Here is a 24,409-nt window from a genome sequence, read left to right as displayed (position 1 = left end):
ATTACACTGCACAAATTATTTTCTTAGTATTTTGTCTTTTTTCAGTGATAAACAATATCTAAACATTCTTAAATCTAGACATTTAAGAAGCAAAATGATTTAAGAGCCTTGTTTCAGAAAAAAAAATCTAAATTAAACGACTTTATTAAAACAACAAATATCCAGTGGGATAAGAAAAATATAACTTGTTATTTGGAAAACAAGGCTTAATAGCCAAGTGAGTTTGCTTCTCAAGTATGTGTATCATCAGTTATTTATATTGGAAAAGAAGGCAAAAATGAGTAGGATTTTTCTTTTTTTTAGGAGCACACAAAAATATTTAGATTTATTTCAAACCACACATTAGCACTATTGTGTTCATCACTGTAATAGTATTGTGTACGTGTAAGAGAGTGAGAGAATGTGTGTGTGTGTGTGTGTTACAGAATGAGTGAATTGTCTGTGTGTTCCTATTTCTGACACAACTGTAGCATTGTATTGAATGTCCCAATCTGACTCTAAAGGTCACAGTTCTTCAAAATCTGTGAGTGTACTTGTACTATCTTTGTGAGAACCAGTTTGAGGTTTAGTCACTGGAGTGAGGACCAAGAGGGTAATGTGAGGGGATTTGGGCCAGTTCTTACTTTCTGGCACCCCTTTAAAGGGTTGTTTGACGGTTAAGACTTGTTAGGGTCAAGGTTATAATTTAATTAACGACAGGGTTAGGTTAAATTTAGGGTTAGGATTAGACACTTAGTTGTGATAGTTAAGGTTAAGGCAAAGGGCTAAAGATAGAATTGTGTCAATGAATTGTTTATGCTACATTGTGGGGACCAAATGTCCCCACAAGGATAGTAAAACCTGAAATTTTTGACATTGTAGCCGGTCCCCACGATGGAAATAAATTATTGAAAATAGAAAATAATGTTTATCTGAAAGTGTAACAATGCAAACAGGTTTTCTGTAAGGGGTAGGTTTAGGGTTAGGGTTGGGTTGGGTTAGGGGATAAAAAATATTTATAATATAAATGTTATAAATAATACAAGTCTAACCATTGTAGTATTTGTAACAAACTGTATGCAGAAACACTATTTGAAGTCAATGGCGTGTCCCTATTTGTATAGCTAAGTAAACATGTAAGTGCTAGCATTTGTGCACAAACATTCTGGGCAATGTGCTCATCTTTATAATGCATGTGCATGTGAACATTTAGGGTTCATTGCTTTGAAACACACACAAACAGACTTGCTCTTTATTTATCATTGCAGTGAAAGAGAGGCGCTGTGTCTTTAAGATCGGCCCCTGTGTGTGTTTGTGAGAGAGAGCAGAGGGGTTTGCTTATTGTTCCAGGGACAAAAGCTTGAGTGAGAATCATAAAAGCATCGAGGGAGATTAAACTACACGGCACATCAGAGAGACAGAGCGAGATACGCACACACATACTCACATGGGTAAGTCTACCTGAACTCACCTCAACCCATTTGAACCACTGCTATGATGTTCATTATTTTAGAATTATGCTCATTTTTGGGCAGAATTTTAACTGATTGGTGTGTCTTTGATTTGCATGTGATATAAGTTGTTTGAAATGTATGCAAGCATTTTAATGATTCTTTTTTGTATGATGTGTGTAAGATGCCATCTGGTTGGTCAGAAGCTTAGAAGCATCACTTCTGCATTTGTAATAGAGATGCACTTAATGGATCCTTATTAATTAAAAGGTTGTTTTGATTGATTAACCAGCTGGCTCCGGTTTTGATTGGCTAAGACAGTTGCTACGACGCCTCAGAGGTGTGGATGAGAAGACCAGTAACCTCAGGAGACTCCAGGAGGTCACATCAGGTCTTTAGGTCAAATATTCTCTTCTCTGAATGGGACTCTTGTACGGCCCAGTGCCAGTTTGAAATGGGAAAAAATTTAATGTAGTTAAGGATTCATATGTATGTATGCATTGAGTTGTTTTGTAGGTTTCTATTTTTTTGGATAACAACTTTTCAGCCCTTTGCAGAATCACATCTTCTGTTTGAACTGTAACAGCTAATTTTCTATGTTCTGCTCAAAACAAGGGATAATCCAATCAAAAATACACTCTCATGTTGTTTCAAACTTGTATGTTTCTTTTTTCTGAAAAACACAAAGAAAAACTGGTGTCCAAACAACATTGGACCACACTGAATTTTATCGTACAAACAAAAAACACATTTTTCAGAGTATCCACCCAAGAAAGAAGGTCATACAGATTTGGAACAACATGAGGGTGAGTAAATGTTGACAGCATGTTAATGTTTGAGTGAACTATCCCTTTAATTAAGTACTTGAAGAATTTATTTGAAGTGTTTTGGAGAATGGATCGATGGACCCAAAAGCATTTCCACATTCTCAAACAGAAGGTGTGATAAAAGTGTGTGTTTTTATATAGTAATCAGATTATTGTGAGTGACAGGCTGTTCTGATGCTTGTTGAGAAGAAAACAGTTTAAAAAGAGTGTAAAAGACTGGTTGACCTGCCATGATCCCAGTTGTAACCCCGGTGGTGTCAGTATGTGTCTGTCTGTGCCGCTGTGAGTGGAAACGCAATGACGTACTCTGCTGAGGCCTGTGAGTGTGTGTGTGTGTATTTCGTTTGTTCACAATGCTAGTTTTTGTTGTTAAAACAAAAGCCATTATGACTATCACAAGTGCTTCTTTTTCTGACCACAAAACCACAAACACACATGAAAACGCACCCCCTCCTCCCCAAATCTCACCCTGACACCAGGCTACTCAGGAGAGAGAGAGAGAGCGAGGGAGGGAAAGAAGGAGAGAAAGAAGCAAGGGAGGGAAAGGAGCAGTTTAAGCGGTGCATTTTTTCTTCCTTGAGGTGGACAGTGGAGTGAATCCGAAGAAAGAAAGAGAAATTACCTCCTTCAGTTTAGACATCACTGCAACAGAGGACAGAAATCTCTCTGGAGTGAGTGGACAAGCGTCTGCGCGGCTCTCTCCTGGCGTGGTTTCGACTCAGCAGTGTCGATGTTTCCAGTGAAACAGCCGTGGTTGTGTAAAGCGCTAGGTGACCGGAGATGCATCATCTTCTCTCACAGACTTTAGACCACAGAACTCCATAGCTGAGCCTTCTGGGGCTTATTGTTTGTTTGGCTTCTTTTGTTGCTTAAAAAACAACTGTATTGAGCCTTTTATTGATGCAGTTGTTTTATCTGTCATCTCTTCTGCTTCCTCGAATTTTACTTTTTTACTTTCAGGTTTTTGTAATTTGGGTTTCTTTTGCGGTTCGGGATTTCAAACAGGGTTTTGTGATTGCCTGCGTTCACTTTGTCTGCATTTGGCTTGTTCGTTTGTAATTCCATTACACACTAACTACATACAAGCGTGTGTGTGTGTGTGTGTGTGCATCAAATACATTTACTCACAGAGCGCATTGAGTGTGTGCGTGCATGTGTTTTTGTGTGTGCGCTTGACTAACTGTAGGCCAACTAACTCTTAGAGGTGTTTGAATACTCATTTCGAGGTCATCGGTGTGATTTAATAGTTGAGTATGCGTGCACCTGTGTATTGGTAGTACAGTGTGTGTGTATAAATGTGTGTGTGTATTGTGTGTGCTGCATGTGCAGTTGGTGTGTTGATATATTACTCACCTACAGGTTGCTATGACTGCTGCATCCGCTGCCTGGGCGCCGTGCCCTACACCAGCCTGCTGGCCACCCTGCTCTGCTACACCGGTGTGGCGCTCTTCTGCGGGGGAGGGCATGAGGCGCTCACTCACACACGCACATTCGTAGAGCTCTACTTCGCAAGGGACGTCCAGGATTTCATTGTGCTGGCAGACTTGTGAGTTATTGACTTTTTTTGGGTGATTATGTTCAATACAATACATAATGTGAAAACAGAATTGCTTTTTAATTAATCAGTGTTCTTTAGTAGGCTATAGTTTGTTCCAATTTGTCTTATGAATGTTTGCATGTGTTATTCATCCTATATTTTGTATTTCAGTATAAAATACTTCCAGTATGTGATCTACGGTCTGGCCTCCTTCTTTTTCCTCTATGGATTGTTGCTTTTGGCTGAAGGTTTTTACACCACCAGTGCAGTAAAGCAGACGTTTGGAGAATTCAGGAGCACCAAGTTTGGGCGCTGCCTCAGCCTGACTGTGAGTGTGTGTGTGTGTGTGTGTATTTGTTTATGCTACATTGTGGAGAGTAAAACCCAAAATTTTTGACATTGTGGGGACCGGCCTGTGGTCCCCATGAGGGGAAAAAAATATTAAAAATAGTAAATGATGTTTATCTGAAAGTGTAACAATACAAACAGGTTTTTGTAAGGGGTAGGTTTAGGATTAGGGGATAGAAAATAATGTTTGGTCAGTATAAAAGTAATAGAAGTCTATGGAAAGTCCCCTCAATTCACAGAAACAAACATGTGTGAGAGAGAGTTAGATTCTGAATTTTGTGGTCGCTGGTCCTTTCTCATCTTTCTTGATAATGAAATATTAGGATATGGAAAAGTTGAAAATTTCAAAAATGTGATTTCTTGGCCTGAAAAAAATCAACAGTAAAATACTTTTGAAAATAATTTGTATTACAATAGGCAGTATTGTAATGCTATTAATTTTATAATATAACATTAATTGATAATAATTATTAAAAATATTAAAACCTTAAAAAGTCATGGACTACTTATTCCATCATCATAAATGACTGGAAAAGTTCAGAAAGTGTGGAAATTCTGATATATACTCCAGCTTGATCACTCAGGTCATCCAACAGCAACTTTCTTGGTTGTGCCCTGATAACCTGTGTGCAGTTGGTTTAGTCAGCTGTTTTATAAATTCAGTTTTATTTTGTTATTTTGTATCTCCTTCCATATCTATATATATATATATATATGTATGTGAACATTTATTACCATATATGTATATTTTTGGTGTAAAGCAGTAAAACACTGTTAAGGTGCTACTTTATATAAATCAAGTTTTACTTACTTTCTTATATAGTTTGCAATGTCCATGCCTGTGATGTTGCACTGATCTAATTAGCTGTTTCTCTTGTCCAGTTCATAATCCTGACGTACGTGCTCGCTGTGATCTGGCTGGTTGTTTTTGGCTTCACAGCCATTCCTGTGCTCTTCTTCATTAATATGGAAAGCTCCTGTCACAAAATCAACATTCTGTCGGAAACCACCTTGTTCAACCAGCAAGCAAGGGTCTGCATGGATGCACGGATGTATGGTAGGTCTGCACCCTTCATCTGTACATATGCTTGTGTGTGCTCACACTCATGATGTCTGTGTTGTTCTATATAGGATTTCTTCCCTGGAATGCTGTGCCGGGGATTGTTTGTGGAAATACTCTGGCAAGCATCTGCAAAACACCAGAGGTTAGATGTTTATTATCCTAGACGCACGCACATGCTCAGAGTTTCAAGAGATCGTGTCACTTACATCCCTTTTTATGTTTCCAGTTCTATGTGACCTATGACCTTTACATCTGTGCATTTGCTGGAGCCGGAATCACCCTTCTTGCCCTGGTTAGTGATCTAATGTTTTACATCTGTGAAGTCATTTATAGTTACTGTAGAAGATTTTGTGCAAGGTTATAGTGGCCTTACTTCAAGAGGCTCATTGCTTTGTATTCTGGAAAGCAGCAAGTTCACCTCAGCGATCTTTATTTTAACAGTTTTAATGGTTTTAAAAATTACAGTTGATCATGACTGATCTGTCTTGACAATCACTTAGGATGGTAATATGTAATTTACATATAAATGTAAATGTACATTTATTGATTGTTATATTGTGCGCCAACTGACAACTTCCACTGCCGTTGAATTCCAATTCACTGTCATTTGATATGCACTAATTTCTTTGATGTCAGAGAGCAGAGCATGAAGTTAATAACGGAAGTACAGCAGGGAATGTTTAGTTTACAATCAGTAACTGACCTCTCTGCTACTGACAGATCCCCAGCATCTCTACTCCCTTTTCCTGTATATTTGGCAGCAGTCATTTCTCAGGCTTTATCTAAAGACAACCACTAGGAGCAACCAGAGCTTCTCTGTCGTGCTGAGGAGCTCAATGAGACTGATACAAACATTTAAAACTGTAATTAAGCAGCTCCCAAAATTATTTGGACACACAAGCTACACTTAATAGTCTCAGTTTCAATGCATTAGATATGTGCCATCTGAAAACAAATTCTGCTAGAGATTAACACTGACTGAACTTCACTTTTTTGATCTTAATTCTGAAAAGAATATGTGACAGTATAATTAATCACATTTCTTTCTGATTTGTTTTTTAAAATGTGTTTGTGCTAATTTAATGATATAAGAGATTCAACAGCTATGCATATTGCTATGAAATAACTGCATTAACAAATTGCATGACTTTGTTTTAAAGAATCCAGTCCTCTATTTATTTTTTGGTTATGCAATACACTATACAAGAAACTAAAGCCCCTGTTGCTCCAAGGGTATTGTTCCGCTAAAATATAAGGGCTATACGCTGCTTTGGACAAGACTGTAAATAAATAATGATGTGCTATTGCTGGAATTGCATTCCTTGGCTGATGTTTATAGCAAAGTCTCAAAATAAACACTCATGTCACAAGAGCTTAAGAGCTTTCTCCTATATAAAAATCCTTTTGTTTCTTCTATCTTTTTTCCTAGTTTGTTTATGTGGTTGCCACCACCTACAACTACGCTGTTCTAAGGTTTCTCGGAAGGAAGGGAATCCGTTGCTAGGTTCGGTGTTGCTAGGCCCCCTTTCCTGTCGCCTGTGGCAGCAGTTTCAGTGGTGTCATCACTGTGGCCGGTGAGGAAACGCAAAAGAGTTCCATGAAGCCCCTGCAGAGTTCTATCATACAGAGCACAAACACACGCAAACCACTGGTTTCATGAGACAAATTAGTACAAACTACACTAAGGTAGATTTAGCAATGAAAATACAACAATTCATTGAAGCACTACACATAAAACCACAAACTACTGTACAGTGGATCTCTGGAGGAGTGGAATCTAGCTTCTGTATTTCTTCATTTGTCTCCTCTCTCTCTGTCTTTGCTGCACACATTATTATATACTCTCATGGCCATTTATTCATTTTAATGATTGTATTCATTGTGCTTCGTGGTCTTATTAATGCCTTGCGGTTTGCCAGGATTTTAGCCTCTCTCATCTCTCTCACACATTCCATCTTTTTAAGAGAGTTTGAGTGTGTTGTTTCCTCAGTCAGATGTGGGTGTTTTATTCTGTGTGACACACATAGAGAAACAGCGCTGTAGTCAACAGCTTTCTTTGTGTCAAACTGAATTCAGTATTTACAGACATTCTTAGTGTCACCTTCTGTGTGATTTTTTTGTTTGTGGGTGTATTTGTGGTATCTTTTGACTAACTGTGGCAATATGCTGAAACTGATCAATGATGGTGCTCGATCCAAGGAACTAATATTTTTTTTATTGTTCACTTACTGGCTTACTTCAGCTAAAAACTATTTCTACAGTAAGATGGATAACTGTAAATGATTAATAAAACATGCAGAATTCAGACTAAAGTGAATTTATATAAACTGTGTGTTGACTTCCTTGAAACTCATGCAATAAACTTTAATTTCCTTCAATGAAAGCAGATGATCAGTGTTGTCAATTTGTCTCATACAGACATTTAAACAGGATAAGTTAAAGAAGTTCACTTCCAGAATGAAAATGTCCTCGCAATGATAATTTACTCACCCCCATGTCATCCAAGATATTCATGTCTATCTTTCTTCAGTGACAAAGAATCTGTTTTGTTTTGTTTTTTTGAGGAAAACATTCCAGGAATTTTCTCCATATAATGGACTTCAATGGTGGCCAACGTATTGAAGGTCTAAATTGCGGTTTCAATGTGGATTCAAAGGTCCCAGCTTAGGAATAAGGGTCTTATCTAGTGAAACAATATTTTCTTTTTGCATACTTTTTAACCACAAATGTTCGTTTTGCACTAGCTATGTTATGTGCATGACTGGAAAAGTCACGAACGGTTATTTCTTCCTCTGTCTCATTGGTTAAAAAGGTAGGGTATCCACCTCATTTTCTCCTCCAAAAATCGTCCAACATTGTTGTTTAACCTTTTTTTGTAGTTTTAAAGACTTTCTTTGCACATTTGCTTTGTAAACACTGGGTCGCTATACTTCCGCCTACATCACACGTGCGTGATTAAGTAATGCGTGAGGTCGAGCTAGTGCAAGACAAGCATTTGTGGATAAAAATGTCAATTTGTATTTTTCTTGACCAATCATTTCACTAGATAAGACACTTATTCTTCGGCTGGGATCATGTAGAGCCCTTTGAAGCTGCACTGAAACTGCTATTTGGACCTTCAACATGTTGATCCCCATTGAAGTCCACTATATGGAGAAAAATCATGGAATGTTTTCCTCAAAAAAACGAATTCCTTTTTGACTGAAGAAAGACAGACGTAAACATCTTGGCTGACATAGGGGCAAGTAAATTATCAGTTCAAGTAACTTCTCCTTTAAGCTGATAGGATATTTTTTTTAAATATGTTTGAAACAGTAAATTGTTAGAAGACAAGATCAGAAAGAGAGAAAGATTTTATTAAACCCCATGGGGAATTTTGTCAGTATAGGAAGACATGCACACACAGTATGACCATTTACTGAAAAGTGGTGTTGAATCTATGTGCGATAAACCTATGACAGCAGTTCCTCTACTGATAAAAGACAGATTTTTTTTAAAATAAGTGCTGAATTACAGCAAATTTGCTGGTAGAAGCTGAGATGTGCTTGAGTGTCATGGTGATAAGTTGTAGTGGAGTAGGTTGCTGTAGGATGAGTCATCAGAGCTGGAAGATTTGATCAAAGCATTTCTCGCAAAGGATTTTCCCAGCACAGTGGTACATAGATGAAGAGAGATCACCCAGAGGACTGCTGCAACCATTACACTAAAACACACACACAGAGACACTGCTTTATTCATCACACTGCGGCACATCTTAATTCTCAAAGAAAATAAAGAAAAAGTTTGCATTGGCAGATGTGGTTGAAAAGTTCATTTTGGGCCTTGCTTCCAAGTATAGGCATTTTTTCCACCTGCTATTAACATGCTTCTCTTGAGATTTACTTCTAGACCACTGAAAAGGTCAAATACATAAGTAAAATGTTTAAGTTACAACAGACCCTATCTCTGGAAAGCGGAAAAAAACCCCAGCAGTGACTGATTTAATTTGATTATTATTTTCAAAGCGTATTAGCATGTGTGAATTCATTTTAAAAAAACATTTATTTTTGATTCTAACAGGTAATATTTTGAAAAGGAGCTTTCAGACCAAAAACCTAAAACTAATGAAAAAACAACTCATTTTTCTGAGAACAAAAAGAAATGAAAAACAACAGCACCTGTCTAGTACTGCTTGTTATTCTATTGATATTTGAGTATAATGATATTTTGAAGAATGTTGGTATCCAAAGTTGATAGCCATTGTCTATTTTTTTCCACATTATGGAAACAGTGGGCTACCACCAACTGTTTGGTTGCCAACATTCTTCAAAGTGTCTTTTGTGCTCAGCAGAAGAAAACTCGTGCTTTGGTTTAGAACCACTTGAGGGCAAGTAAATGATGACACAATTTTTATTTTTGTGTGAAATATCCCTTTGAACTGCAAGCACGAGAAAAAAAAAAGAAAGAAAAAAAAGAATAATAACAAATGTCTTGGGCTTCTGTAGGTTTCAATGATTCCATCATAAAATGTTTTTGACCTTGTTAACACCTGTATTGAGCACTGACCACCTGTGATCAGATCACCAAAAACCTTGATACCAGGTGGAAATATAAGACAAGACTCAGATGAAAACACTTTGGTGGAAGGGTGAGACACTGACTTCTGAGCCTAAGTACTGAGGAAGAAAAGATTTAAAAAGTAAACCTTAAAACAATCCGGATGGCAGCAAATGGCAGGAATGTTGATGGAGATTTTCACATTTCCATCTATGGGCAGCTTGCAGAAGGAACACATGGTTTTACCTTTGGCACTGCAAAGAGAGACATACACAGATACACACATGACTTATTAAGAATGGAACCGTGTTAAATACGAATACCTGTAAACTATATATTTACTGTTTTAATATTTTGTGGGTCCTTTAATCACATATTTTAATGTTATTGCTATAGAAATTAATTAAAGTCATAACATGTCATAACACCTACTCAAAGAAGTCCAGACATCATATCTAAATAAATGATTCTTATCTTACTTCAATTCAGCTTGACTGTTCAGTCTGTGGTTCTCTTCCAGGGCTACCACATGGGGTTCTTCAGTCGTTTCTGTAGTTGATGACTCTGTAGTTGGAGTTTCCAGAGCAGATACTAGAGAAAGTTCCCCATGTTCACTTGTAGGCTGGTTTTCTGCTTGTCTGGCTTGAAGTGGAGCCTGTACCACAGGTGCCTGTGCTATTGAGACTTGTTCAACTGTATCATCTTCTTTATTCTCTGTAGGCAGTGTACCAGAAGGCTTTGCTGGGTTCTCATGTAGGGTTTTGACTGTTTTCTCCTGCAGCACTTTACTGGATTGTTTTTGATCCGTTGAAGCTCCATCTACAGGTGTTTTCCTTGTTACCTCTACAGGAGTCTCTGTGTGTGTCCTCAGTGATTCCTCTGCAGGTTTCTCCACTATGTTCTTTATAGGAACATCTGTAGGTGTCTTCAATGGTTCCTCTACAGGTTTAACTATATTGTCCACTACGTCCGTTTTAGGAGTGTCTGCATATGTCTTCAATGGTTCCTCTATAGGTTTCTTCACTGTGTCCGTTTTAGGAATGTCTGCATGTGTCTTCAGTGGTACCTCTACAGGTTTAACTATAGGTTTCTCCATTATGTCCTTTACAGGAACATCTGCTGGTGTCTTCAGTGGTTCCTCGGCAGGTATGGCGATAGGTTTTTCCATTATGTCCTTTACAGAAGCATCTGCCAGTGTCTTCAGTGGTTGCTCTGTGGCTTTGACTATGGATGTCTCCACTGCTTTCTCTACACGTGCTCTCCTGGAGTCTTCAAGGACAGGATGCGCACTGGAACATATTCAGAATAAGTATGAAGCATCTGATTGTCTTTAATGAAATCTTAAATGTTGATATTGCAGTTCAGTATTGTTAAGGATTTCTGCTTCAGCTGTTCTGACATGCATTTGAGGAAATTAAAGGATAAAAGGTTTTATCCAGTACAGAGAGATGTACCAAACCTTTTGGCCAGATTGGACCCACTCTTGACTGGTGTGTTTTCTGTGGAGTTCAGGGGCCTAAGGGAGAGTAGATGGTTATGAGCAGAAGTTATTAAATGGAAGTGTATTCAATGCAGAAACATTGAACACAGAAATCACACACAAGGAAAATATGAAAAGCTCTCACTCAAACTTTTTTAAGGCTGACGTGACATAAGAGCTTTGAGTGGGTGTGGACGAGTCCAGGCTGGAGGAGGTGGCAGCACTCTCTGCACATGGCATGATGGAGGAAGAGACCGAACTGCTCTCAGGTGATGACACATTTTTAGGTTTTTCTAGCTTTACTGGTTTACTGTTAAAGAGTAAAAAGTGAAATAAAATGAGAGTTCAAGCAAACATGAGAAAGACCATGGCTGGTTGATACTACCGCTCTCAGCCAACAGATGACAGTGAAAACCTGCATTTACCATGCTTTTACATCTGACTGTGTGTCCTGAACATTTTGAGATCTGTTGATCCAGCTTACATCTTGTTTCAAATGGGTTCGAACCTTTGTCGCCTGGAATACGGCTTCCCTGTTAACAACTACAATCACAGAAAACCACCGGTTAGAGTGTATTTTGTATACAAATGTATGTATGTGTCTGTGTGTGCGTGTGTGCATGTTTATGTGGTTTATGAGGACACAAATTTGTATAATGACATGGGTATGACAGAGGTATTACAATATGAAGGTGGTTTATGAGGACACTGCCTATGTCCCGTAATTCAAAAGCTTAAAAAACATACTAAATGGTGTTTTTTTGAAAATCTAAAAATGCACAAAGTCTCCTGTGAGGGCTAAGTTTAGGTGTAGGGTTGGTGTAGGGCAATAGCACACACAGTTTGTTCAGTATAAAAACCATTACCAGAGTCCCCGTAAACCACAAAAACCAACGTGTGTGTGTGTGTGTGTGTACCACTGGACATGGCAAGATCCTCTTCTTCAGGCAGGCCTATATTAGAAATTCATGAAAGTTGAAGTCAGATATACAGTGGTGGCAAAAATTATTAGAGCACTAATATTTTCACCAGTTGAAAAATGGTTATAAGTCAGTTATTTTTTTAGCTTTTGCTGTAGTGTGTCAGTAGGAAATATCAGTTTACAAATTTCCAAACACTCATTTTGCCACTGTGATAATGCAGTGAGATTTTGCTTGCACAAGGAGTCTGACAACAGCCAGTGCTCCACACAGAGATCTGATCTCATCATCATCCAGTCTGTCTGGAATGTGCATGAAGAAACAGAACAAACTGAGACAGACTAAATCCAGAAGAACTGTGGCAACATTTCCAAGATGCTTCAAACCTACCTGAAAAACTATGTGCAAGTGCACCTAGAGCAAAAGCTTTAAAGCAAAGAATAGTCGCACCAAATGTTGATTTAATTTAGTTAATAGAAGTTAATTAAGAAAATCTATTTATGGCATTATTTTTGACAGCATCCTTATTTTACAGCATTTTTACACAAGTGCCGCACCAGTTGCACTGCCCAAAGTATGGCCCTGGTTGTCAGACTCCTTGTGCAAACAAAAATCTCACTGTATTATTACAGTTAACGGCAAACTGAATGTTTGGAAATGTAAATCGATATTTCCTACTGACACACTACAGCAAAAGATGATGACTTAAAACTTTTTTAGCTGGTGAAAATACTAGTGTTCTAATAATTTTGTCCACCATTGTACATTATAGCACAGCTTCAGTTTTTCTATCTCTATTTATAGTATACCATAGGTACAGTATATTTTTGACACGCTCAATTTATTAGTGCCAGTTGTTCAACATTATTACAAATTTGATCTAATCACAGAACAGGTTCAGATTGGCACAAACGGTCTCCTACTCCCCAAAGATTATGCATGCACATACTGTAAAAAAATGCAACACAGCCACATTTTTTTCTCAGTGTATGTTATCTAGCATGCCATCTAGAACAGAAACTCCAGTGCTGAAACACAATAAAATGTGCTGTGAATATTTTTTTCTGCATTGTCTTCATGCACTGTTTGGAATTGCACTTGACATAGTAATTGCATTGTGTTGGGATGCGTTAGTCCTTTAGCACTTAAGAGGTGAAGACGTAAATAGCTAAAAATAAATGAGCTGGAGGACATTCAGGACAATGGCAAAGAGGAAGAACAGGTCATAATACACAGCAACACAAAAGATTAATGAGAAAACTGTCTGTAAGATCTTGTGTGTTTGTGGAATGCTTATGTTTTCTCATGCACATGCTTTATAGAGCTAATTATATGATATCACAGTGATATGGAGCTGCAAATTCCCACATTTCCCTCATTGGTGTCTGGCTTTTAATGCCAGCAATCTGAGAGGATCTGTTCTGTTTACAGATCCTTGAATAATGTTCTTGCATGCATTATAAGAGTTTGATTTCAGTCAAACTAAAGCAATAATCTGTCTTATTAAATGTCATAGATATGCTTTAGCCTGACTGAATTTCCAATTTTTTGTGATATCATGATGAATGCCTCTGACCTTGGCATTGTTTGCATGCTCTGAAATCCAGCGGTTTTGATAAATAATCAATTGTCTCATGTATATTTGGACAGACAGAAGAAAACGTGTGTGCAAAGGTACACAAGTAAGATGTTTATATTGACTTTGTCCCTAAACCTAACCCTCCCCCAAATCTGTTGAGAATTACCAGATATAATAATTTGAAATAGTACTAATGCACTTCAAATGCCAGTTTCTGACTATATTAGTGAAGACATTTTCATTTTTGTCTTAGCTAGTACAATCATAAATGTCATGTCCGCCTAAAATATTCCAAGATCAAAAAGCACAACATCATACACGTATTGGTTAAGTTTCTAACATAATGGCAGGATGTCCTCCTCACTTCCCAGAATAGTGAAATCATCTTCATTGCTTGTTTTGTTAAATTGTCATTGATCACAATTAGAGGAAGAACCCCTGCTACATAATCCATTCTCACTCAGACAAAAACTTGAACACACACAGATAGAGAGTTCAACACCCAGACCTTAAGAGTTAAATCAGATATCATATATGCAATCATTTTCACAAGGAGCATTTAAGCTTGGTTTAAGACATGTTTCACTATATCTGTGAGGAGGACATTTACAAAATGGTCGGTGCATTTCTTTGCCAGTGTGTGTGTGTGCACACTATAAAGCAAGAGGTTCTTACCTGCGTATGGAAATCTGTGAGAGTGATTTAAAACTTGCCAGACTGCAACCACTACATATGAACACACAGACACACACACCTCTCGTGCATACCTACCTCCTTCAATTTGTTTCCTTGATGAAAGATAATGTCTATGTACATATTTGTGTGTTTGCGTGGTCTTTGTCTGCAGTATGAGTGTTCAGGAACAATGTGTTCTGTTCTGCTGTTGAAACAATGACAAAGTGAGACAAATGGGTGCACCGAAGACCCTCTGATCTCTTAAGTTTTACAGACTGTCATAGGTACAAAATTCATCTGTCTACACAGATGTACACTACAGTGTGCTATGTGTATTGGCTGGAACAGAATACCTTCAGGAATACATTTATTAATAATTTCCTTTTATCAGTCAACAGAACATAACCAATTTTGGATCATTTGCACACACACACACACACACACAATCCCGGTCCAGAGAGTATCTGTAATTTGAGGATCATAAACCCAAATCCCAGCTGTTTAAACATCTAAAATTAGTAGCCTTATACTCAATTTCACAGTCAGATTCAAAAAGATTAATAATATATCAAATGTATATTTTGGTCATTTTTGGAATATTTACAAGGACAACATAAATGGATCTTAAAAATAAAGGTGCTTCACGATACCATAGAAGAACTTTTAACATCTGAAATAAAAAGGTAAGCAATAGATGGTTCTTTAAAGAACCTTTGACTGAATGGTTTTGTGGAACCAAAAATGGCTCTTCTATGGCATCGCAGTGAAGAACCTTTCAAGCACCTTTATTTTTAAGAGCGTAGTGCAGTGATTCTTAACAGTTTCCGTCATGCAGGAGTTGTCTTTGAAGGCAGTTTTTAAGTGCACTAATAGTAGGTGTGATGATCACCAGCTCAATGCTGTAGGGCACATGATGATGGTACCGCGATCTCAGTTAATCTTTATTATGATCTGAACCTGAAACCTTTGCATCAACAGACCACGGGCCGTATGTGTAAAGCCGCTCAGAGTAGAATTTTAGTCTTAAGTGTGTCAAAATACTTAGACTTAATAATAAGTGTGATTCATAAAGGTGCTTAAGTTTTAAGACTAGGTCTCAGCTCCTAAATTATTTAAGCTTGCTAGAGAGGTGTCCTAACGGAGTAACAAGATGGCAACATTAGAGGAGAAGACACACACTTTCCAACAAAGATACTGTAAGTATTGGAGTTATATTATTATATGGCATTGATAAAACAATTCAAACTTGATCATCAAGACTCAAGATAAATGTATACATATGGGCCCAGATTCTTAACTATTATGCAACAACCACCCTGGCTTCTTTATCAACATTTTTCATCAGTTTAAAAACGTCCTCCCCCTGAATACTTTAATCAACTGAAAAGGTCCACAATCTTGTTTTTGTCTTTATAAAGAAACTGAAATTGAAAAGACCTTGCATCATTGGAGCAAATGATAAGTATCTAAATAACAAAGACAACAACAGGATTCACAAAATGCAAAAAGGAATGTGAGAAAAAAAACATTACAGATAATGTGAGCAGCAACTGTGCCTACAGGGAATGGCGGATCTTAAAAAAATCAACTTGAGAAATATGTAGACTACACTTCTGGACTATTGCTAAACTTCTCAGACTTCTCAGAGACAGACACTAAGCAGGTTCTTCCAGATTCCTGGAAGAACTGAAGAAAGTAAGTGGTAAAGTAAGTCCATTACTCCAGTTGGTGTTCAAAGTGTTTTAGATGACCCTACATGACTTGAAAGGTCTGTTGATCTACATCTGTTCTAGTGTACACTAGCTCAAGGATCTGTAATGCAGGCTATCGAGACAGCAGGCCTCAACAAAGCAAGATGCAAATTCAAGTAATGGCTGTCATGATGATGTTGGTGTTTACAGGAACATTAAAAGCTTGGCGCTCACAGAATGTTCATGCGAAAGGAAAATTAGGACAAGTGATGTTGTCCAGCTGATGGGCCATCATATGCTGTGAACTAAGGTTGTTTTTATAGTAATTATTAACTATTAGTTAGATGTCTGCTAATGCAGACTGGGAATAAAGTAGCGAAACACTATGCGTATGCACATAGGACCAGATTTAAAAACAAATGATCTGTAATGTGTAAAATATTAAATGTTAACTAGATATTCATGCAGTTATTTCCATTTTAAAAGCACACCTCTTTCAGTCAGGAGGTCATAGTTTCAGATGACATTCTTATTCTCATCATGTTAATTACAGACAGACAGATTGGCAGACAGACAGAAATTGTCAGATAGATAGTAAATCACAGAACAATACAGTAAAGTTGTATACTTGCAAACATAATTTATTGATGATGCTCCATTATAACAGAATTATAATTCAATTTACAATGATTTTTATTTGAGCAGCTCGTTACATTTTTGTGACTTTGTATATTACATCTTAAAGATAAGAGTTTTAGACTGTCTGGCAGGTTCAGCCATATGAAAGACATCATTAACATTGTCTAACATTTGAGTGTTATTTACAACTCTGAAATAACTAGTAATCCAAACATTAAGACTATACAGCTGTAATCAAAAAACATTATTTATTTATTTATTTTATTTATTATCTATGATTTGTGCAGAAAAATCAGCAAATTCCTCATCCTGGATAAAGTCTGATCAAAGAATAGTATGTGGGCTATATTTCTACACATTGTTATGTAACCAAATGTTGTTTATAGATGCTGGTGCTAATCACAACCACTGCGTAATTAAAAACAAGGCACAGTGACAACCACAATTATAGCAACCAACAACAACATCTGAACTGATCATCCCAAACAAATGGCAGTCCATGGAAAAGCACTTGACCGACACGGACACAGTCCTCTGCAGTTATATGGTTGTAGATTCACCAGATTCCACTACGCGCTGTTCTGCTGCTCAAGAATCTCCATAGGCACGGTTTCTTTGAGGTCACTCAGTTTCCTGGAGAAGGAAGATAGTCTCGTGCTGATAGAATCTCTTTTCTGCATCAGCATATCCTCGTAAAACTGCCACAGCTTCTCTCGGAAGTGATTTCCCACAAAACAGTACAGGAAAGGGTTTATGGCAGAGTTGGAAAAGCCGAGGCAGAGGAAGAACGGCAGGAGTTTATGGATCACCTGAAGCACCGAACAATCCCACTCCACACCCAGCTCTCCCAGAGCTACGAGGAAAGCCAGAACGTGGAACGGGAACCAGCAAAAGAAAAACGCCAATACCACAGCGACCACCATACGCAATACGTGGACCAGCCGGGTGGAGTTTTGCTCCAGGTAGTTCGGGGTGGCCAGAAGGTGCACGGCGATTCGGCTGTAGCAGGTTGCAATGACAACGAATGGCAAGAAGAATCCCAGGGTGTTCTTTCCAAGAGTTAACCCGGTTTGCCAGTAGGAGCTGGGAAAATGAATGACACAAGCAGTAACGTTGTTACTGGGAAAAGTGTGTATGTCTCGAAACACAACTGTCGGCAATGTCGTCAAAGCCGCCACGACCCAAATGATGCCACTGACACATCTGGCCTGATTTATGCTCCTGCTGCTCTGAGAGTGCAGTGGGTAGACGATGGCATGGTATCGATCCACACTCATACAGGTGATGAAAAATATACTAGCATAGACGTTTATCGTTACCAGACCTCCACACAGCTTGCACATGACCTTCCCAAAAACCCAGTTGTAATCCAGCGAATAGTAAACAGCCCAGAATGGCAAAGAGCTCAGGAACAGCAAGTCCGACATGGCTAGATTCATCAGATACGTGTTGGCCACCGTCCTTCGGCTTGAACGGTTATACAACACGCACACCACCAGCATGTTACCAAGAAAACCTAGCAGGAAAATGAGGCTGTACAAAGTGGGGATCACTTTCTTCTGGTACTGTGAGGCTGAGGTGGATATGTAATCGCATGAGTTTGTTGTGTTATGGTGCAACAAAGACACAGTGGGTGCAGTCAGGTTATGGGTGGATTCTGTTTCCATTGCGTTGATAATGCAGGATGATTCAAGAATGGGAAATCTGAAGTTCTGAAATGAGAGGGGAAAAAAACACAAAGAGCTTTATGCAGTGATAGGGCAAATTCTCTTGTAAAGCAGGAATGAAGAAACATGTTATTTTAGCATTGAGATAAAATGCTAAATGATCTTTCATGCTCCATTTATCTTAAAACTTAACTAAAACTTCTCAGTCCCCTCAAGTAGGAAAATACAAGATTGTGAAACTGCTGAAAGTTAAGCTAAGAAAAAAAAAAAAAAAAAAGTCTATAAATCACAGGCTGAATTTCACAGGTTGCCAGAATAAATAAAAAAAGACTAAATAAAAGTGAGGAAAACGTCTCGAGTGAGCTGAAAAGGTCTGCGTGACTATCCATAACATGTTTAAACCCTCCACGGACACTTTGAATCCTACTAAAGGAACTCGTCCCACGGTTGTGGACAGCCTTATTGTCTGTCTATTACAAGCCATAAAACAGAAAACAAAATCGCACTGCGTGCGGACCGTCCACAGTCCACTGGGACTGATGTTGCAGCATCCTCTCCTCTACATCTTGTCAGTGCGAGAAAGAGAAATCTGTGAGAGAGAAATGTGAGAAAGCGAGTGTATGTGCGTGTAACCATAGCTCTGGTGAGTTTGGGTTCAGCGCAGATGTGTTTAATAGCTCTCTGCAGGCTGTGCACAATACATCTGGTTACTGTTAACATAGGCGGGGGGCACACAAAGATATCGGATTGGCTGGGAAATCAGTTGTGGTGTTTGGGGGATTCAGTCCTGCTCCCCAATAGTATACTGTATATAACACAAAGTAGCAGGCCAGGTATACTTTTCATATTTTTCCAATGAGCTCAGGTAATGTATGCATAATTGGACAACACAAACGCACAGCTCCTGAAACAAATAGCACAATCAGACTAAGAAACATAAGGTCAAATCCTCTAGCAACTGACAACATATTTGGCAGTTTGAAGTTTTTAGTTAAAGTTAATGGTAGTTATTAATTCTAAAATGTAAATATTAATTCGCTGGCAAACCTTGTGTTTTAGGAAACACATAAAGTTTAGGGACCTTAATCGTACCCCATACCCAATTAACAACTAATTTAATAACTATTAATAAGTAGCAAATTAGGAGTTTGAGGAAAAAAATTGTTAAATGTTAGTTAATAGAGAGAATTGGAAAAGCAAGACCAAGTTTTAATATGTTGAATATATTAGGAATCTGCTTACTCTGCCAATGTTATACAATATGAAAAATCTTCTCATCATTCAAGTCGAACTGTCACGGTAATTAATTTATTAAGATTAACTCTGAGCCCTAAATAATGTTCACAGCTGTTGAAAATAATCCCAGTCATATTTCAAATGTTGCACATTCTTAATCAGAACTCTACGCCTGTCAAGTTAACACACCGTTTCGGTTTAAGTCATTGGAAAAGCTTGTAGTTATCTAATAGAATAAATGAGAAAGTGTTTTTCAGATGCATATCACCACTGAAACTATCTTCATATTTGGTTACATGTCCTACTGCTTTGGAGAAACAGCAAAATTATTCTGCTCTCTTGAAAAAAAATGACATTTAAATTCACAATTATATCTAAAGTCAACTAACTGTCCGGAAGTGCATATGTAAATAAAATGAGATGCAATCTGGCTTTCTAATTTCTAATACATTACAGAAAATAAAAGGAATAACGTGCAAGACAATGTAACAAGAACAATGCTTTAGACTGCACTGACATCACACTGTTTTCTTTTTGATAGTTTTTAGGCACTATTACTGGAATTTTAAAAATAGATGATGATTATAATAATAGTTTGAACACTTAAGTAATGCATGTCCTTTAACATTTTACAGCTATGCTTCTAATAATCTTAAGAAGTTAAGTTAACTTAAAAAAATCCCATCATGATTATGTTCAAAACTCAAGAAAATGACCACAACACTTCGTAGCTCACCATACCTTTCAGTTTCCGGTGCAAAAAATCTTCAGTCTCTCCGAGGTGTCGCTAAACCTTTGGCACACGTTTCAAGCTGAAAACCGAGCCAAAGAAAGCATGCTTAGCCCCCAGCAGACTTTTCCATTTTGGAAGTGGAGACAATTCTCTGCGTGTGTAAATATATGAGGGAGTAAACAGCCAACCAGATGTAGGATTTGCTCAAATATTTTTACGTCCACATTTGTCCACTGGGAAAAGGAGGGTGGAGATGGATGTTGTGAGAGTGAGTGTGAGAAAGAGAGAAAGAGAGAGAGAGAGGGGGGGGGTGAAAGTGAGTTAGTAAATGCCTGCGTTCATTTTAAATGCATCTGACCAGCAACTCTATGTGAACACCAAAGAGAGAGAAAGAGACTCCATATCCAGGAGGAAGGATCCGGCATTACACACACATACCTAATGACCTGAAAAATTAAAGACAGATGTACTATAGTAGTGGTTTTTGTGTAGTATTTATATGTGCTGCAGTAACATTTCATCATCTTTCTCAGCGAACTATCATGCAAATGTTTCTGCATCTATCTTTTTTCTAATGTAAAATTTTTGCATTCCTTCTAAATGAGTGTTGGTCACTGGACTCACAAGACTTTTGGGTTCTGCCTCTGTATGAATCGTGTCCTCTATCAAACATTTTATCCAGAGTGTGAAACCAGATAAACTTCTTAAAACACAGGAAATTGAGAGACGTCAGAGGCTCCCTTTTCACACCGCTCTGTAGTTACTGTGGCGACGACCCAGCGAATGACCCCCTCAGAGGTCACGGGCAGATGTGTTCTAACAATTTCATAACAAGACAGATAATGGTGTCTCAAATGAGCGGGGCTAAGATAACCGAAATTTGGCCAATTACGGATGACATTACCCAGAAGCGTGCGTGTGCTTACAAATCGGTGTGTCCGATTTCCATCCAAACAACTGAAGGGACAGAACATACTGTTTCTCCAACTGCTTTCGAGTTTCTTAGTGGCTGTCAAAACTAATGCCTGTAAAGAATTACTTTAATAAAACTTTGATCAACAGGAAACAATGTTGCAACAAAGGCTTTTTTGTGGGGTTGCATGTTTAGATCTATTGTGTCTCCTGAACCTGCTGGCTCAAATTCAGCCTCTGTTTTGAATAAATACTAGAACTAGGCAGCGATTGATTGGAAAAGGACCCTGGAATGCTGCTGCTGCCAGTAAACTCCAGCTGAGTTGATTCGTTTGGTATGGACATACTGAGCTATAACTTAACATGATTGGAGGCCGAAGGGGGCACGATGTACAGCTGCGACTACTTAAAATTACAACTTTTAACAGCAAATGTATGTCATGTAACTGACATCACAAATGAACAGCAGCTGTTTTTATAGAGAAAACTGAATTTAACTTTAAAGCTGTGTAAACATGTTCTATGACCATTTAAACTCCCCTTGTAGCTTGTTTTAGTTTCATTTTATGACTTCACTCATCCATGGCCTGATATTGATCACCAAGAGGATGAATATTAAAGCCAGTTCAAAATGTGTGCATTGTTTTCTGGTGTATTAATGTGTTGTTGTTTTTATTGTGACAGTGAGTGTGACATCCAGCGTGCACTTACTCAAATCCATATCCATCCTCTGTCACTGAAACATTTCCCTCTTCTCAAACACTTCCTTCTGCCATCCATCAAGACACAGAGAGAGAGTTAACAAATCGTCATTATTCAGTCATACATTAATCTAAGACAAAGTAAGGAACATGAGAAATTCTAAATGAACACTGATCACTGAGGGAGGAAGAATAAAAGATCAAAAAGAAACCCCTAAAAGTAAAACAATGACATGTTTGAAGTCAATAATAATTTCATGTCTTTGATTTGGTTTAGATTAAGGTCACATGCAGTTAGTCACATTTGTTACTTCAGAACAACAGCTGTAAATTACTTTGTACTAACTGAGAAACACAATGTTTTTTTTATTTTATGTGCCATTGTTCACAAATGGCACAAATGTTATACAGAGATGATTTTGATGGACTATAAAAACTTGTCTGAGAAGCTCATTGCCTTTTATTCTCTTCACTCTGATCTGAAGGACAGATTTCAAGTGAAAGGATTGCATGCATCACTCACAATACAAAGTCAATATAATTGCTTTGTTGCATTTCTTTCTGTCTGTCAAACTGTCAGAATCTTCACAAGCCTTTTTAATTTACTTAAAGAATATTTCAAAAGCATTAAATTGAAATGCACTGCTGCCTTAATTTGTTTTGTTTGTACAAGCTTTTATCGGTTTCTTTTGGCCAAGCTCATTTTTATCTGTCGGAGTCTGTTCATTTGTAAGGTGGGTCTCAGTTTTTTGTTGATCACAGTGGACAAGTACGTCACAACGTCCTGTCTTTAAAGAGTTTGAATGTACTTTTATCAGTTTTATTAATATGTGTTTATTTTGTGTTTCAGTGTGGTCTTGTGTGATTACTGTAGGTTATTCTGGTCTCAGGTTTTAGTCTAATTCTGGACACAATGAGCTCAGTTCTTGCTATCACACGGCTTTATGGGTTTTGTGCCCCTGCTTTCAAGGTCTCATGTTTGAAAAACTAACACTTGTGAAACTCGTTTTACAGCATTATGATTTAAGCTGGACTGCACATATAACACTGACCTCACACTGTGAGCCTTGTTGTGTAGATTTTCTGTAAACGAAGCTCTACATTTTGGGATCACTGAGGATAGTTCTGGAGCTCTGGTTCATTTGTCTTTGGGTCATTCCACAAATGTGGTGGCTTTAGCTTATCTGAAAAAAACAAAAAACAAACATTATCAAAAAAACTAAACAAATCAGTTCCACATTAAACCTACCATTCTACATTAATTATGTATCATTCCATAACCATGCTGTTATCTTATTTCTCATTTCATTAAAGATCACACTAAATAATTATCAAGTCAAAAATAATAATGATTTATCATTAGCTGCCATGCCATTTTCTCAATGACATTACACTTTAATAAAATAAATGAGAACCAGTAATTGTTTATGGTTTAAGAAAAAAAAAAAAAAGATTATTTATCATTATTTACTCACCCTCATATAATTTCTCTTTTGTTTGCAATAACACCAATGAAAGTGAAGAGTTTCACTGGAAATTAAAGTAATTGTAAATATTATAAGATCACACTATTCCAAGTTACAGTTAATGGTGTCTTAGAAAATATATAGTTTTCTATAAGAACTGTGTACATTGCGGGTTACTTGTGACTAACTCCAAGACTCCTCTAGAGAATGACAGATTTTCACTAGAAAAACACTAAATCTGAGGACTGCAAAATGACCCATGTACACATCACATTAGGTTGAGTAAGAGCAGTTTCTCAGTCCATCAAAATCCCTGCGCTAAATACTCATAAAATGGACGTCAGCTCAATTTGATGAGCCAGTGAAGCTTATTGAATGTGACAGCATCCTGGCTCAAAGGAATGAGCAATGGGGTTTAATCTGGCTGTGAAAGCTTTAAGTGCATGAGAAAGTAAAACATTTTAAAGTACAAAAAATTAAAAATAGAACAGTACATAACTTTTTTTGGCATAGGCTACATACAAATGAGGACTCTCCTCATATATTGACATTCAAAGTACTAATTCCTAAATTTATCAGAAATCCTTTGAATATGTTTACACTTTGACAGCAAAAGGTCAACCTAAAAATAATCAAAGGACTGCAGTCTCACTGCTAAAAATAATATCTAAATAAGTGATTAAAATAATGTTGCGAAACATTCAAAATTCAATGAAATGTCCAAAATCAATACAGATAACAGAGACCACAAAAAATGCACAGTGAAAGAGAGAGGCTGAGAATATACAGGATATTTACGTCTGGAACAAAACACTCAAAATCCCAAACTGCGTTTCTTCTCCCTGATGGACAATGAAATGTCTGTGTGCGTGAGAACATTTAGAACTAATATATGACCGATCTGTTTTGTTCAGTCATACAGCGTGTAAAAGAGACGTGTAAAAGCCCTCTAGCAAATTCTACCATGGC

The 24,409-nt window shown here is 37.6% G+C and overlaps 3 protein-coding genes across 6 annotated transcripts; 1 reads left to right on the top strand and 2 right to left on the bottom strand.

The window, feature by feature from the left end:
* The first annotated feature begins 1,319 nt into the window (after positions 1–1,319).
* LOC306870681 (myelin proteolipid protein-like) lies at positions 1,320–11,572 on the top strand. Of its 4 annotated transcripts, none has more exons than XR_013784287.1 (8): positions 1,339–1,430; positions 3,617–3,803; positions 3,966–4,122; positions 5,025–5,199; positions 5,274–5,347; positions 5,432–5,497; positions 6,635–6,779; positions 10,852–11,572. XR_013784287.1 is itself a non-coding variant. In XM_079418095.1 (8 exons), exons 1-8 carry the CDS (start codon positions 1,427–1,429, stop codon positions 6,707–6,709), a joined length of 837 nt encoding a protein of 278 aa, XP_079274221.1. In that variant the 5' UTR covers positions 1,339–1,426; the 3' UTR covers positions 6,710–7,592. The 4 variants fall into 4 exon arrangements, 3 of the variants coding, with proteins under 3 accessions (XP_079274223.1, XP_079274221.1, XP_079274222.1); XM_079418095.1 differs by lacking the exon at positions 10,852–11,572 and adding an exon at positions 1,723–1,821 and having other exon boundaries at positions 6,635–7,592; XM_079418097.1 differs by lacking the exon at positions 10,852–11,572 and having other exon boundaries at positions 1,320–1,430; positions 6,635–7,592.
* Positions 8,542–14,454, bottom strand: LOC306870680 (uncharacterized protein). Its single transcript, XM_079418094.1, has 8 exons — positions 14,396–14,454; positions 12,139–12,174; positions 11,647–11,764; positions 11,367–11,531; positions 11,201–11,257; positions 10,221–11,030; positions 9,890–9,995; positions 8,542–8,908 (listed from the first exon to the last, which is right to left on the bottom strand). The coding sequence occupies exons 2-8, from the start codon at positions 12,146–12,148 to the stop codon at positions 8,804–8,806; spliced, it is 1,371 nt and encodes a 456-aa protein (XP_079274220.1). The 5' UTR covers positions 12,149–12,174; positions 14,396–14,454; the 3' UTR covers positions 8,542–8,803.
* Positions 14,455–16,702: 2,248 nt separating this feature from the next.
* Positions 16,703–20,610, bottom strand: LOC306871814 (type-2 angiotensin II receptor-like). The gene is made up of 2 exons (XM_079419987.1): positions 20,370–20,610; positions 16,703–18,437 (listed from the first exon to the last, which is right to left on the bottom strand). The coding sequence occupies exon 2, from the start codon at positions 18,390–18,392 to the stop codon at positions 17,295–17,297; it is 1,098 nt and encodes a 365-aa protein (XP_079276113.1). The 5' UTR covers positions 18,393–18,437; positions 20,370–20,610; the 3' UTR covers positions 16,703–17,294.
* Between the last annotated feature and the right edge of the window lie 3,799 nt (positions 20,611–24,409).

The sequence above is a fragment of the Barbus barbus genome (genome assembly GCF_936440315.1).
Source record: "Barbus barbus genome assembly, chromosome: 6".
In the NCBI taxonomy this organism is placed as follows: domain Eukaryota; kingdom Metazoa; phylum Chordata; class Actinopteri; order Cypriniformes; family Cyprinidae; genus Barbus; species Barbus barbus.
Note: the sequence above shows the minus strand (reverse complement) of the source record. Positions and strands in the feature narration are given on the sequence as shown.